The sequence below is a fragment of the Panthera pardus genome, unplaced genomic scaffold, assembly GCF_024362965.1.
Source record: "Panthera pardus isolate Hobbes unplaced genomic scaffold, ASM2436296v1 HiC_scaffold_10, whole genome shotgun sequence".
In the NCBI taxonomy this organism is placed as follows: domain Eukaryota; kingdom Metazoa; phylum Chordata; class Mammalia; order Carnivora; family Felidae; genus Panthera; species Panthera pardus.
The window spans coordinates 87,225,766-87,242,991 of record NW_026526655.1 but is presented as its reverse complement, the minus strand read 5'-3'; the positions used below and the strand labels follow the sequence as shown (position 1 = coordinate 87,242,991).

General features: G+C 33.9%; 1 protein-coding gene across 3 annotated transcripts in view; it reads left to right on the top strand.

The window, feature by feature from the left end:
• KYNU (kynureninase) overlaps nt 1-17,226 on the top strand; it is a 115,357-nt gene that overhangs the window by 80,342 nt on the left and 17,789 nt on the right. For 2 of the 3 annotated variants that reach the window (XM_019455085.2, XM_019455093.2), the window contains exon 11: nt 1,651-1,734. The exons of the other annotated variant lie outside the window; for it this stretch is intronic. In XM_019455085.2, the coding sequence (XP_019310630.2) occupies nt 1,651-1,734 (84 nt within the window). The remainder of the gene's footprint in view (nt 1-1,650; nt 1,735-17,226) is intronic. 3 annotated transcript variants of the gene reach the window in all.

The window sequence follows — 17,226 nt, the reverse complement described above, 5'->3', positions numbered from 1 at the left end:
TTTAATCTGGTTAGTAGGGTAGAGTTATAGTAGCATAGGCTCTTATATTAAAAACATATTTATGTTGTTTTTCCTGAAAATATCCAGAATAACCTGAAAAATGTCAAACATTATAGAAGAGATCTTAGTACTTTTTTACTTCACAAAGAGTTACGGGTAAAAATAAATTTTAATAAGATAAAAATGTCATTTTCCTGTTACACAATCCCATTTAAATGATTAAATTTCTTTTTATCAAGTGAAAGTGTAGAGCAATTAATTTTAGACATTTGAATCGTTTCCCTAAGAAGTAACATTTAGAATGTCATTAAGATTGAAGATAGATACCCTCCCCCCACCCAGCAATTAAAAGAACATGGTAATTACTAATACTTTATATCAGAATGAAGATGCAAAGGGAAAAAAAACATCATATGAACAATCAGTGACAGTGTGAAACAATTCACAACTACTGGACCCAGAACTTAGAAGCACATACAACATGGAACGTCTCCTCCTGCCTTTTTTTTATGGCTATGTGGCATAAAACTAAGAGAGTTTGTGTTTATGTTTGTTGAGTTGTTTTGATGAATATTTTCATCAAGTAATCACTTTGATAACTGAAATTGATCATGTTATCAATGTGATTACTGTCACATCCAGATATCAGTCATTTTATGTAGATAATATTTATATTATCTTCCTGCTCTGGTGTACTCTTACCCCATTTACTACTACTTGTTGGGGAATGATGGTGTAAATAGCCTTTATGAAGAGCCCTATCCTTCTTCTGTTTCTCTTGTTCTACTTTCCTTCTTTTAATAACTTCAATATTCATGTTGATGAAACTGAACTTAATCTTCATTTCTTTAGGTTTCAATATACTTGATATCTCACTTCTAATGGGATATGTCAACGGCTCTATCTTCCATAGGCGCTGTTTGTTTATTTTTAATGTTTATTTATTTTTTTTTTTTAATTTAAAAAAAATTTTTTTTAAGTTTATTTATTTTTGAGACATAGAGAGACAGAGCATGAACGGGGGAGGGTCAGAGAGAGAGGGAGACACAGAATCGGAAGCAGGCTCCAGGCTCTGAGCCATCAGCCCAGAGCCCGACGCGGGGCTCGAACTCACGGACCGCGAGATCGTGACCTGAGCCGAAGTCGGACGCTTAACCGACTGAGCCACCCAGGCGCCCCTTTTAATGTTTATTTTTGAGAGAAAGAGAGCAGGTGTACGTGTGCGCACAAGCAGAGGAGGGGTGGAGAGAGAGGGGGACAGAGGATCTGAAGTGGGCTCTGTGCTGACAGCAGAGAGATACAGAGCTCAAACTCACACTGACCAAGCCACCCAGGCACCCCACTTAGCAGTTGTTTAATATCAAACATTTAGGCTCCAGTCCATTTGCCTTCTCTCAATTCTTCCCACCTCACTACATCCCCTGGATTCTTGCTTCTTGATGAAGACTCACAGGCCCACCCATAGTTATAAGGGAAGGTGTGACCCAAATGCATGAATACCCAGAGGCAGGGATGGAGGGGTCACCTACCCACCCCTTTGTTGAATTAATATCTATTTAATTAGTTCCTGGCCCCATCTACCCAAGAGACTTTAAACCTGTGTGCAGGGACCATTTCTGTTCTAGCTCACTGTACTGTTTCTATCCATAGCTTCCAGCAAAGTGTCTCATTAACTACTTCTGAGGAATTGAAGAATAAAATATGGAAAAAGTCTGATAAGTCTCAAAAAGAAAGGTAATTTAATTAGGAGCATAAGTGATAGAAATGAACTCACTAATAACAAGTGTCAACTTCAACTTTTATTAAACTATTTTACTTTACCCATGTCTATTTTAGCTAGTACTCTTCCACTCAGCTTCTAGGGATTGTGCATCTCAGCTTCTACTTGCTTATTGGTTTGTTAAGACAGTTGCTCTGAACCCTGATCTTCAATTTCCTTCTGATGATGCCATCTCAACCACAGCTTCTTACTTTGGGTCAGTGTTCCTGCTTATAAGTAGGATATGGGCTTACTCAGTTAGGTTCCTTTGGGTAATCACTCAGTCTCTGTAAGCCTTACTTTTCTTTTTTTTTTTTTTTTTAACATTTATTTATTTTTGAGACAGAGAGAGAGCATGAACAGGGGAGGGTCAGAGGAAGAGGGAGACATAGAATCTGAGACAGGCTCCAGGCTCTGAGCTGTCAGCACAGAGCCCGACGCGGGGCTCGAACCCACGGACCGTGAGATCATGACCTGAGCCGAAGTCGGACACTTAACCGACTGAGCCACCCAGGCGCCCCAGCCTTACTTTTCTCAAATCTAAAATGGTGGAAACAATACCTCCTGAGAGTGTTATTGTAAAGATTAAGTAAAGTGACATGAAACTGTCTTGTCCATTTCCTAGCAAACGTGTTTTGGTTTTGCTCCTTTTCTCCTTAGCACTTTGCTTCTGAAAGATTTGCTCAGCCATGCCTTTTGAATAAGATTTCCTATTGGCATAAGAAGCAATAATTTGATTAGCTAGACCACTCTTAAATGTACTATGGGATTATATAACTTCCACCCCGGCACAATGTGGGTGTAGTGTCAGAAGATGATGACTGGCAAACAATTAGAATCTCCAATGGGGTCTGGGGTTGGTTCCCTTCGTACTAAGCCCTTGGATAACAAAATACGATTTCTTCAGTAAACTAATGCAAAAGAGGCATGTTATCAAATGATGAGGTAGACCATTCAGAAACAATCAGAATACCATATTTGTACTTTCTCAGATATAAAGTTAAAGTACTTTTTATAGATTCAGTAAATAAAGCATAAAAAATGATGCCTTGACCTCAGTTATGGAATCAGTTCTCAATTTTTGTTTCTCTAGGAAGAACACATTTTTCCCTTCATGTAGTCACTTGTTTCTTTCACATTTAGGTTATGAACATGTCAGTACTTTCAAGCACACACTATTATTCGTCCTCTGATACCATGTTCGCACACTTGGTCTTTGATGTTTCTGTCAGATATTCCCAGCAACCATCATAACTCATGCTCTTGAATTTTTAATATCACTCCACCAACAGAAATGACAAATACCTAGTCTTTTAGCAAATACACAAGAATGAAAGAAAAGTTCCTAAGTAAGAAAAACATATTGAAATACTCTCCCAATTTTTATTTTGATCCTATTGAAAAGTAATGGAAAAAAAATGTTGCCATTATTTTCATGACCTCTCTCACAGACACTATATTTTCTTTAGATATTTTAAAATGAAAATGCCAAGAGGTAAATTTGGAATGTTTCTGTAGAAAGCATTATGTGCAATATATTATTTTTCAATATGTAACTACAGAAGAAATAATTCTCTTTAACAAACTGTAGTATTTTTCTTCTCTTTCATAAAATAAAAAATAAAATAATAGTCAATGCCTTTGTTCTAATGGCTGATAAATAGAGCTAATTCATTAGACTAGAACTCCTTTCCTAATCCCTCCTTTTTATGCAAATCTAATCGAAGCTTCAATGACAGTGAGTCCCCTCAGTATTTACCTCTGTTCCATGCTGTGGAAAGGATGGACTTTCAATAAATATACATCAAAATAAACATAAGGAAGGACTTCAAATAAACAACTACTTGGTATAGTGGTTTTGCTTTCCCACTCACTTTAACTCATTGATACAACCCAGTTATATGTCCCAATTAACTTAAGTTAGGTTCTGATTCTGATATTTAGTGTAAAAACATTTCAGAGCTTTGATAAATATACTTTTAATTTATTATTAATTATAGTTATCAGATATTTGATAATTTTTAAAGTTATATATGTAAATATCATCAGGTGATAAACTGTGGTGGGTAAATAATTTTATTCTTTAAATCTTTATCAACTGAGTTGATGCAGGAAATTCAGTTTTGTTTCTTCTAGTAAACTTAGTGCCCTTTGTGATATTTTTCAATAACTCTGGAGATGAAGTTCTGTCAGTTCAGACTTTTTTTCTTGTTCTCTTCTTAAGATGGCACCTGAGATTGTCGGGGTGGGTGATGTACAGAACACTCAGCTATAGTTAAGGGAGAAGCATCTGGCCCACCGCCATCTCTAGGAATCCACTAAAATGCACCTGACACCCCCTTGGTCAACTGTTCCTCTTACTGCTGCATCCTCCAAGCTCTCTGTGGAACCACCATGGCCCCATGCCCTTTATTCCAACCCTTTATTATTTTTTTTAATGTTTATTTATTTATTTTGAGAGATGGGGGCAGAGACAGAGGGAGTGAGATAATCCCAAACAGGTTCCACACTGTCAGCACGATGCAGGGCTCAATCCCACGAACCATGAGATCATGCTCTGAGCCAAAATCAAGAGTCAGACACTCAACCGACTGAGCCACCCAGGCACCCCTCTCCCGACCCTTTAGATCCACTGGGGATGCTGAACCTCTCAGTCATTTCTATTCTCTTCTCTGGAGGCTCAGGAATTTCAGGGTTCTCTCTTGGGTCTCTCGGGTTAGAATAATCTTTGTTGGATGTGTTATTATTGTTTGATTCTGATAATATTTTTACATGAAGACTATGGCACCAAGCTGCCTTGGAGGGATTCAATACAAACCCTCTGGATTGCCTTCAAGGGCTAAGGGAAGATGGTTTAGGCATTTTTTATCATCAGTTCTTCCCAAACATATCTGGAGTTCCCAGTGACCTCATAACCATATCAACACCCATTTCCTTGAACTTAACGAAGGGTAGGGAGTCCAGCAGGGCTCAGTATTAGGAATCTGAATCCAATCTTTCTCTTCCCTTTCTGAAGTTTCTCCTTTCTTAGCATGATAAAACTTTGTGAGTTAAGTTCATTTTGTCCTCTATTCTCTTTTTCAATTTTCTGTTTATGGTGTTAACTTTACATTAGGCTGTGTGAGACACATGATGATTAGAATTCTAAAATGTGTATCTATTGCAAACCAGAAGCCGTGACTTTTAAAGACTACTGTCTTTGTTATAAATTTCAAAAAGCTCATTATGGAACTCAAAATCAAAAGAGTTTTGATACTATATACATCCTTTAGTGCTTTCCACTTAACAAGTGAACCCTGAAACAATAAAATTTACTGATTCACCGTGGAGAAGAAAGTTGTAGGTAACTGTTTGAAAATTATGGGACAAATTCTTAATTAATTTCTTCAGAGTTTTACCACTTCAAACATTTTTTTCCAAACAACAATGTATTGGTAGCTGTTCCTTAATCTATAAATTTTCCATGTTGGGAAAATTGGCAATTAATCTGTGATTGAAAATAACACTGGTAGTGGGAATAGAACCCAAACTGGACCATCAGTTTTTTAATCAGATTTAGTATTTTATTCTGGAAAAATCATCTGACAATACTGAAGTTGAATTAGTGTACACCTAGAATTTAGTAAACTTAATTTAAAAAAATCAGAATTCTTTTAAGATTAAATAGCATTGAAAAGACTGGACAAGGGAGGTGGAGGGAAATGGGCCTACATAGTCTATGTGTGTTTTAGAGGTGGAGGACACATCAGGGACATCATGCAAAATGCTCAGTGAGCCAAACAGAATGAATTGGTGTGCGATGATTATTCACAGTGTCAATGTATGCAACTGAAAATCTCACCAGTTTTCAAATCCTAGAGATTTCATGACCAGTGACTGGATAAAGAACAAACAGTAACCTCCTAACATTCAAACTCTCTCATGTTCCCCAGAGGCAAAATGACATGCTAAATGTAAACTTAGATATTTGTTCATTTACTTATGTGTGGAATATTCCTTCCTCTTAGCTTTTTTCCCCACTATGTTTTTTTTTATTTTGTTTTGTTTGTGGAGATGAAAACTGGCAATATGTAAGATTACTGAAGTATAATGATAGATTTTTGAGCACAGAAATGAGACCATTTAAAATATTTCCCTGCATATTTTTTGTATTTTGGGATGGACAAGAATACGTCATATAAAATTGGAAACTCAGATTTTACTAGCAGTGAATAGTGTCGTTTAGATGGAATGTCAACTTCAAACAATGAGAAATTCATGTATGGGCTCTTTGAATTAAACTCAGTGGCTTGAGCTGAATTTAGAGTAATGCCAAATAAATGGTCTTGTGAAAACTGAGGAATTGCCTTTCCTATTTTCTACATTAAAATATCCTGTACCTTTTGCTTTTTCCCTTCAGACTATGCCAAATTTATCATTTAGCTATCTGTATGATATCAACTTATTCTGGAATATACTTTTCTCCCAAAGTTTACTCTGTTGAAATTTTTTGGCAAGTTAACTTTCAAAATAAAGCTTGCCCTAAGACCTTTAAAAGCAAAAGTGGGCATCTATGTGGATAAAGTATTAAGTACATTACCATCATGTAAAATTTCACAGTTAATGATTATTTCATTTGAAATGAGATGACATGGTCTTCACATCTGAGGCAAGACCTCAGATGCAACCATAATTAAAATTCTATTTTTTCATAGATACATCTTTCAATATGTGAGTATGTCATTTAGAAAAATATCTGCTTATATTTACTAGGATTATTAAATTCTTCCTTTTATACAATATAAGTTGAAAATTCTTCCTTTTATAACAATATAGGTTGAAAATTTTCTCAAATATTTCTGTTCCAAATTTTCTGGATTTTATAAATCGTTTCCAGAAAAGTCTCAGGTATTTTGTTGTAGCTGTCTTTTGAATCATTTCTTAATGCTTTTTGAATTTTTTTTAAACGTTTATTCATTTGTTGATAAAAACAGACTAAGCGTGAGCGGGGGGGGGGGGGGGGGGGAGGAGGGGGGGGAGGGGCAGAGAGAGAAGGAGACAAAATCCGAAGCAAGCTCCAGGCTCTGAACTGACAGCACAGAGCCCCATGCGGGACTCGAACTCACGGACGTGAGATCATGACTTGAGCTGAAGTCGGACGCTTAACCAACTGACCCACCCAGGCACCCCTAATGTTTTTTGAAGTAAATATCCATTATGATAAGGTTCAGAATCTCATGTGACCAGTTGTGTCATAAAATTTATTTTCTCTCAGTTTATCCCACAGATGGAGTTAAAATTTTTATATGAACTCATATTTACATTAGATTTGAGAAACTTCTGCCTTGTATTCTAACCATTAAAAAATAACTTCTGATAATTATATATTTTTTCAGTTTGGTTCTAGTTTAAATGAGCGATTTTAAAAGTTGAAAGAAAAGTAGGTTTTTAAAATGTTGGATAAGTTTCAGATAATACCTCTTCATTACATATTGGCTACATCTCAAATAGTTGAGATAATTGTCATTTGGACAACATAGAGTTGTCTGCCTTGGGAAAGTCACTCAACTCCCCAAAAAATCTTGCCCTCTCTTAGCTCTGGTCTTTGCACGTGCAGCTCTGACCATGTGGAACAGTCTTTCCTTCCTCTTTTGCCAGAATATACTAATTCTGCTCAGCTTCCTCTTCAGAGCCTCCCCTGACCATCCCCATACTGGTTCAGCTGCCTTAGGCAATGCTTCACTGATTAACTGCTTATCACACATCACATCCCCCACATTACAAACACTCCTCTACAAACTGTAAGAGGCAAGGCCCTCATTTTATCAGCTTATGTGCCAGTTGGGGGCAAAAACAAAACTAAGCAAGTAATTATTTAGTACGTACAAAATATACTCAACATTCTATTCTTCATCTTTTGTTTGTTTCATGTCTCTTATAATCTTCCCCTTTGCAGGACACGGAAGTCTTCCTCAACTACTTTTAATTTGACAATTATATGGCATTTTATTGTACAGGTTTCCCATGGTTTTAAAACCAACTTCCTATTGAAGGGATTTTAGGTTCTTTTCAATCTTAAACTGTTACCAAAGAGGATGCGATGACTGTTACATAATTCACTCCATAGTTGTACAGGTTCTGGTGGGTAAATTCCCAGAAGTGAATTTGTTAGGTCTAAGCGTATATGTATTTAAAACTTTGTAGCTGTTATTCAATTGTTTTCCAGAGGGGTGCATCAATTTACACTCCCACAATAATACATGAGTTACTCATCACCCATGTTAATACCAAGAGAATGTATAATCTAAGTTTTGAATTTTTGCCAATCTAAGAGGTGAACAGTGGTATCTCAGTGTAGTTTTTATTTACATTTTTCTTTAGTGAGTGGTGGAGAGGTGTTCTTCTTAACATTGAAGAGGCATTTTCCTTTTCTATATGATCAATTCACATCTTTTGGTCATTTTGGGGGGGTCATTTTTATATTATTGATCTCTAGATATTTTTATACTAGGAGGATTAACTAATCTCTTGTGACATGAGTTACAAATAAATATTTTTAAATAGATTGTTGTTTGATAGAACTTTCTCTTTGATTCATTAGTCTGTGGAGATGATGTTATGACTTTTTCTTTAGCATTATAAATATAGCAAATTTATATTAATTGACTTGTTAACACAGTACATTTTTTTCATTCTGAAGTTTTGTGATATAGTAATATTTTATAGAAATATTCTATATTTCTAGAAATACAGAATATTCTATATTTCAATGAAGTAGAAATACTTCATTGCTCTTTTTTTGAGTATGATTTATTTTTCTATATAGCATTAGAATCATCTTGGCATATACCCAATTAAAAAAAAAATCTTCAGGGTGCCTGAGTCACCCCTGACTCTTGATTTTGGCTTAGGTCATGACCCCAAGGTCATGGCATTGAGCCCTGCATGGAGCTCTGTATTGAGCTTGGAGCCTGTTTAAGATTCTCTCTCTCTCTGCCCTGCTCGCACTCTCTTTCTCTAAAACAAAAAAATAAAAATGAAAATAAATCCTTCATATTTTTTGCTGGGATCATACTAAATTTGAACATTAATTTGAGGAGAATTAATTTTTTCTTCATGTTGAATATTATTCAAATATTTTTATTGTTGTTCAGGTTCAGGAGAGTTTTAAATTTTTCTTTATGTAGGTCTAGAACATTTCTTGGTAATAGATTTATTTGTTGTAATTTCATTTTTTAGATATTAATTTTTCATATTAACTTTTTGCCAGACTTCCATATTAAATAAGGTTTTTTGTCCATACCAGATACAAAATCGTAGAGTTTGAAAGTGTGATAATTTACTTTCTCTTTTCCAATTTTTATAACTGAAAAATCTTAGTGTTAGTTGAAAGCATGTTTAGTGTTCTTCATCAAATGCAAGTTTGACTTTTAGTATTACAAAGATATTCTAATACGTATTGTAATCATTGTAATACGTATCTTCTTGTTACTATTTTGTTTCTTTAGATTTGCTTTCAATTAACTATAGTTGCAGAAGGTTGCAAATATCTCTACAGGGTCTATAGAGATGGTCCAATGGTTGTCTTTTTAGCTTTATTACTATAATAAATTGCATATTATTAAATTTGCTAATATGCAGCCATTTTTGCATTCCTTAAATAAACTCTACTGTTCATAACACACTATTATTTTAATGTGCTATTTGAATCTCTATGATTTTAGTATTAAATATTCTTAAGTCAGATTGGCTTCCGCTTTTATGTGTGCAGTTCTAATCTGGTTTGATATTAATGTTATATTTGTTCCCCCCCAAAAGTGGAAATCTCTTTCATACTCCCTTCCTTCCTTCCTTCCTTCCTTCCTTCCTTCCTTCCTTCCTTCCTTCTTCTTCTTCTTTCTTTCTTTTCTTTCTTTCTTTCTTTCTTCCTTTCTTTCTTTCTTTCTTTCTTTCTTTCTTTCTTTCTTTCTTTCCTTCTTGGTATTAATTTTGGTTTTTATGCTTTTGAATAGTTTAAATAATCTTAGAATTATCTACTCTGAGTAGTGTGGCAGAATTTCCTCATGAGATCACTTTCTCTTAGGAATTTTAGGTGTTTGAGATGTTTCTTTATTTCTTCTATTAAAATCTGTAGATTTAGATGTTTTTTCTTTTCTGGAATTACTTTGGATAAATAAATTGTCTTGGAAAATTATCCATTTTAATATAGGTTTTAAAACTAATTTTAGCAATCTGTCTCTTATGATGCACTTACTTTTCCCACTTTGTGATTATTCCTTCCCATAATGTTTTTATACCTACACTTGTCTTGTGTTTACTCAGTTCATTGATGTCTCGCACCCTCACCAAAATTGATTTTTTATTTATGTATCATTGTAACTCATGTTTTCTAACCATTAATTCCATATTTTATCTTTATTAATTTTACATTACAGCTTTATTTCAGTTTATTTTCTTGTTCTCTATGATTTTTTTAGTATTATTATTGACTTATTTGCTTCATTTAAAAAATGTTTCTATTGATCTGAATTTGAAGCTATGAATTTTTCTCTATGCGTTATTCTATCAATATCCAAAAGATATTGATCTATAGTGTTTTCATTATTTTTTAAAGAAATTCTACCATTTCAATTTGATCATAAAAATAACTTGAGATAAATTTTATTTTAATTTCCCAAGTAATTGAGTCTTCTGTTTTTTTTAATTTCTTATTAATTGCTATTTTTATTGGATTGTAACCAGAAGATATAGTCAGCAATATAACCACTTTGGAAATATTACATTTTTTGTAGTTAATTTTAGTCAATATTTTATAAGCACTTCTTAGAAAGCTATAATCTTTATTTCAGAGCAAAGCATTAAACATTTATTGATAAGATTTACCTCTTCATTGATATTTTGTTTACTTGGTCTGTCATAGACTCAAAAAGGTCAATAAAACATTACTGAAACCACAAGATATTTCTATTTCTGTAATGTTGCTGTCCTGTTGTGTGATGTCTAGAAATTCATAACTGTTTTGTCTTTATTGTGAATATTTTAATTCATAAGCATTATAAAATGTCCTTTTCCAAAACATTTAACTCTTTTGGTCTGAATTTCATCTTGTCTAATATAAAGATTGCATCCACCCTTGCTTCATTTGTGCATTTTCTATTTATACCTGTGCTCATCCTTTTAGTCTATTTTTTTTTCTGACTCATTTTAATTGATTCTCTTTGATTTATGGTACAATCTTTGTATGATACAATCTGATAACGTTGTCTTTCAGTACTTAAATCAAACCCATTGACTTTCATTGCCTTGATGGCTATGTCTAGACTTAATTCAATGCCACTTAATGTCATATTTTCTGTTTCTAGATTTTTTTAATGTTTATTTATTTAAAGAGAGAGAGAGCGGGGGTGAAGAGGGGTGAAGAGAGAGGGAGAGAGAGAATCCCAAGCAGGCACCATGCTGTTAGCACAGAGCCCCATGCTGGGCATGAACTCATAAACCATGAAATTGACCTAAGCTGAAATCAAGAGTCAGATGCTTAACCAACTGAGCCATCCAAGCACCCTTGTTTCTAGATCTTTTTAGTCTTTCAACATGATATATGTTTTCCTTTTTGGTTCATTATTTTTCAGCTAATACTTCTGATATTTCAGATTTTAATTTAAAATTCTAATCTTTCTTGTTTTCTTCTATTAGTTCTCTTCCATGAACAATGAAAGATTTAGCAGATGTCCTTTTCCTTCTGCCCAAACACTCATCACCCCATGACTTAGTCAATTTTGACTTTCTTGGTGTTTAATGTGTGTTCTTAGATCTAATTATACTTCTATTACTTCATTTATCAAGTTTAAATATGGATGATCAGTGAAATTACTTTATTTTCCCTCAATTTGCCATTTGTCCATTTTCACATTGTCATATAGCATTCTCTTTCATTATGTTCTGTCACCTTCATCCCCACATTTGTTTAATCTTAGTCCTATAATTAAATACACTCAATAACCACCACATATCTTTTTGTCATAATGCCCTCAGGCATCTCTTGGCTAAATTCACCGTCAGGTAGATTTTCATGAAGAATTCACGGGGAAAATATCAGCTAATCTCTTGCTTAATCAACATCAGTAATCTTTATACAGTTTGGCTTATCCACACATAATATTCATGCATTACATTTTCTTTCTATTTGGAGGATATTATATAGATATTTCTACGTTATTTTCTTCATTGAAGTGTGGCATTTGATGAATTTGAAACAAATCTAATATTTTTTCCTTTATTCTGTCTTACCACTTTTGCCTGAAATCTCAGTATTTTTCTTCACCCCCAAAATTAAGTAACTAATAAAGTTTAAATAAAATTGACCAATCTTGAATAATTCTCCCCAATTCAATGTTGCATTTTTTCAGTATGGTTGATTCAATGCATTTTTTAATTTAATATAGTTGTCTTGAATTATAACTTTTTAAAAAGTTTTTTCTTTTTTTTATTGCTTTTTGTCTTCAGAAATTTACTTTGGTTATGATAGAGATCATTTGCTAATTACATTTATTACTTTCTTTCTTGACTATTTCAAATTTTTCTTATTTTCTTTTTTGTTTTGTTCATTTTCTCTCACAGCTTTCCTCTGACGCTTGCTGTCTTTTCCTTAGTTTCCTAACTTCCTTGCATTCTTTCCTTTTTTTTTTCAAAATTTCTTTTACATGTTTTATTTTTTTTTTTAATTTTTCTTGATTTCTGCAAGCTATCCCTCCTATTGTCAAGCTATATCAATCCTATTCCTGCATTTCTACTTGGTAGTTTTCCATCATATGGAAAATTTCCTCATTCAGTTTCTATTGTTTTATTAATTTACTCACTTGCTTTACATTTTCATCAGCTTTCTGGCAACCTTTTCCTGGTGCATGTTTTATATCTGTGGGTAGATTTTTCTCTTTTTACATTTTTCATGTAAAATCTTTGTGACAGTGCAATATCCAGTTCCTTTTCACACTGCCCATCAGTGAATGAGTTGAATTTTCCTGGGTCAGCAATCTGGGGAGATGACTAAACCAGAGGTTAGGTCAGGCGACAGGGTAGCCTTTCAGGTATCTTCTTCTCTGACTACTTTCAACTATTAGAGCTCCTCTTGTTTCTTTATATATAAATGCTTTCTCTTCTTTTCTTTTTTAGTATAGCAGCTATTCTGAAAATAATCCTGCTCACCCCTCTACTTTACCTATGGTTTTACGAAGGGTGTAGCTTTTGAAATTAAAGTAAGAAAACCTTGCCTCCACTTCAGAAAATAGGTTTTTACTGGAGTTTCCTCAGGTACTATATCACTTCGGCTTTCACTGCTCTGCCCTGATTCTTTTCTTTCATTGCTCCTACACAGCTTCTACCCTTGTAAGCATTTCAGGAAGAAAACCTGTGGTGTTCGGGTGAGGTGGGGAGAGGTGTTTGATAGTTTTGAGAATGAATTATTTGAAATGAGAAAAGAAATATTATATATAAGGTTTGAAAGTTATGCTTGGGCTAATAGACTGTGAATTTTTCCCTTCAAGTAAAGGGAAGCCATATGATATTTTTAAGTGGTAGGATAAAAGCATTAGTTATCTTACATAATTAATCTTTGTTGACTAATTCTACATAAGTATATGTTATATATACATAGAAAAATATATGTATGTGTATACAAAATTATGTATATACATAATTTTTAAAATTAAAAATTTTGAACTAATGAATATGGATTAAAATTATAATTATAGTTTTTCTCTGATGCAATAACAATACATGCTCTTTAGAAAATTCTGGAAAACAGAGGTATAAATAAATCAGAAATTAAAAAATTTTAAATTTTGACCAGAATTACAAATGAATGCATACGTTATATTTTTTATTGTTGTTGTTTTTAATATATGATTATTCTAAAATTGGAGTAATATTCTAAATATTGTGATCACTTTATTCTTTTTGCATACATATTCTTTTAAATAAGATTTTTATAATGGATTCAATAGTATTCCATTGTATGAAAGTAGAATAATTCATGTTATTAACTCTCTATTCTGAGATAGGTGTTTTGACCCTGTAAATAGTATTGTACTCATTTGACGAGCGCATAAATTTTAGCATACTTCAAGTAGTATGATCCAAATAGTACTTTTAATGGATTGGAAAGAACAAAAGCCCTGGGACAGGAAATTCTACATATTTGTCACATATATTCTCAAACTGTACTCTATAAAGGTTTTATTACTTACTATTCTCATGATTAGACAAACTACTAATTTCTTTTTCTTTGAATCCTTGGTGAAAATAGGATTCATACTTTTTGACTGACTTGCCAGTTTGGTATATGGAGTTTGTAGAATATATGTAGAATTAAAAAAAAATTATCAATGTTTATTTACTTTTGAGAGAGAGGGACAGAGACAGAGAGAGAGCATGAGCATGAGCAGGGGAGGGGGCAGAGAGAAAGGGAGACAGAATCTGAAGCAGGCTTCAGGCTCCAGGCTCCAAGCTGTCAGTCAGCACAGAGCCCGATGTAGGGCTTGAACTCATGAACAGGGAGATCATGACCTGAGCCTAAGTCAGATGCTTAACCAACTGAACCACCCAAGCATCCCTCCTATGGTCTCATCTTAATGTTATTTCACATTTTAAAAATTATTACAGAGATTAAGGGTTTTTCCCCCTGAATTTGTGGTACATTTGCATTTCTGCTTTTACAATGCCCTGTTCATGCTCTATGGTTGGGTAACTTTGGGTGCATTGCCCTTTTCTGCCAAAAAAACAAAAACAAAAACAAAAAACTTGATGAAAACTCATACATGGCAAGTAGCAGCCTTCTCCACATCATTGGTTTGCCTTTTAATTTTATTTGTCATTTCAGTATAGAATTTTAAGTGTTTATAAACGTATTGATATTTCCTTCTATATTTTCTTTTGTTTTTAAAGTCAAAAAGAAATTTTTCTTTTGAAAACTATAAAAATGTGGATATCTTTTATTCATCCTTGCATTTTTTTGAAATGTGACAATTATCACTTCTTTTATTTTATATTTATTTACTTATTTATTTATTTTTAAATATAATTTATTATTAAGTTAGCTAACATACAGTATATACAGTGTGCTCTTGGCTTAGGGAGTAAATTCCCATGATTCATTGCTTACATACGACTCCCAGTGCTCATGCCAAGAAGTGCCCTACTCAATGCCCATCATCCATTTTCTCCTCTCTCCCTGCCGCCAATCAACCCTTAGTTTTTTCTCTTATTTAAGAGTCTTTGATGGTTTGCCTTCCTCTCTGTTTGAACTTATTCTTTCCCCTTCCTTCCCCCATGGTCTTCTGTTAAGTTTCTCAAATTCCACATATGAGTGACAACATATGACATCTGTCTTTGACTGACTTATTTCACTTAGCATAATGCCCTCCAGTTCCATCCACATTGTTGCAAATGGCCAGACTTCATTTTTTTCTCATTGCCAGGTAACATTCCATTGTATATATAAACCACATCTTCTTTACCTATTCATCAGTTGATGGACATTTGGGCTCTTTCTATAATTTGGCTATTGTTGAAAGTGCTGCTATAAACATTGGGTCTTTTGTGGTTCCATTCAAATTTTAGGATTGTTTGTTCTAGTTCTGAGAAGAATGCCGGTGCAATTTTGATTGGGATTGCATTGAATGTGCAGATTGCTTTGGGTAGTATTGACATTTTAACAATGTTAGTTCTTCCAATCCATGAACATGGAATATTTTTCTATTTCTTTGTGCCTTCTTCAATTTCTTTCATGAGTTTTCTATAGTTTTCAGCATACAGATCTTTTACATCTTCGGTTAGGTTTATTCCTAGGTATTTTATGGTTCTTGGTGCGATTGTAAATGGGATCAATTTCTTGATTTCTCTTTCTGTTGCTTCATTATTGGTGTATAGAACTACAAACAATTTCCGTACATTGATTTTTTTTTTATCCAGCAACTTTGCTGAATTCATGTATCAGTTCTAGCAGGTTTTTGGTGGAGTCTTTCAGGTTTTCCATTTAGAGCATCATGTCATCTGCGAAAAGTAAAGTTTGACTTCTTTGCCAATTTGGATGCTTTTATTTCATTTGTTATCTGATTGCTGAGGCTAGGACTTCCAGCACTATGTTAAACAACAGTGGTGAGAGTGGACATCCCTGTCGTGTTCCTGATCTCAGGGGGCAAGCTCTCAGTTTTTCCCCATTGAGGATGATATTAGTTGTGGGCTTTTCATATATGGCTCTTACGATGTTTAAGCATGTTCCTTCTATCCTGACTTTCTTGAGGGTTTAATTAAGAAGGGATGCTGTATTTTGCCCAATGCTTTTTTTGCATCTATTAACAGGATCATATGGCTCTTATCCTTTCTTCTAGTAATATGATGCATTACACTGATTGATTCACAAATATTGACCAGCCCTGCAGCCCAGGAATGAATCCCACTTGATCATGGTGAATAATTCTTTTAATATACAGTGGAATGCCTTATGCTAGTATCCTGTTGAGAATTTTTGCATCCATGTTCATCGGGGATATTGGCCTATAATTCTTTTTTTTAGTGGGATCTCTGTCTGGTTTGGGAATCAAAGTAATGCTGGCTTCATAGAATGAGTCTGGAAGCTGTCCTTCCATTTCTATTTTTTGAAACCGCTTGAGAAGGATAGGTATTAACTCTACTTTAAATGTCTGGTAGAATTCCCCTGGGAAGCCATCTGGTCCAGGACTCTTATTTGTTGAGAAATTTTTGATAATTGATTCAATTTCTTCACTGGTTATGGGTCTGTTTAAAATTTCTATGTCTTTCCGTTTGAGATTTGGTAGTGTGTGGGTGTCTAGGAATTTGTCTATTTCTTCCAGATTGTCCAGTTTGTTGGCATATAATTTTTCATAGTATTTTTAAATTTTTTTGTATTTCTGTGGTGTTGGTTGTGATCTCTCCTCTTTCATTGATGATTTTATCTATTTGGGCTCTCTCTCTTTTCTTTTTGAGAAATCTGGCTAGGCGTTTATCAATTTTGTTTATTTTTCAAAAAAAACAGCTCTTAGATTCATTGATCTGTCCTATTTTTTTAGATTCTATATTATTTATTTCTGCTCTAATCTTTATTATATCTCTTCTTCTGCTGACTTTGGGCTTTCTTTGCTGTTCTGCTTCTAGTTCCTTTAGGTGTGTGGTTAGGTTTTGTTTTTGGGATTTTTCTTGTTTCTTGAGATGGGCCTGGATTACAATGTATTTTCCTATTCGGACTGCCTTTGCTGCATCCCAAAGGGTTTGGACTGTCATGTTTTCATTTTCAGTTGCTTCCATATATTCTTCAATTTCTTCTTTAATTTCCTGGTTGACCCATTCATTCTTTAGTAGTATGTTCTTTAACCTCCATGCATTTGGAGGCTTTCCAAATTTTTTTGTAGTTGATTTCAAGTTTCATAGTGTTGTGATCTGAAAATATGCATGGTATGATCTCAATTCTTTTATAT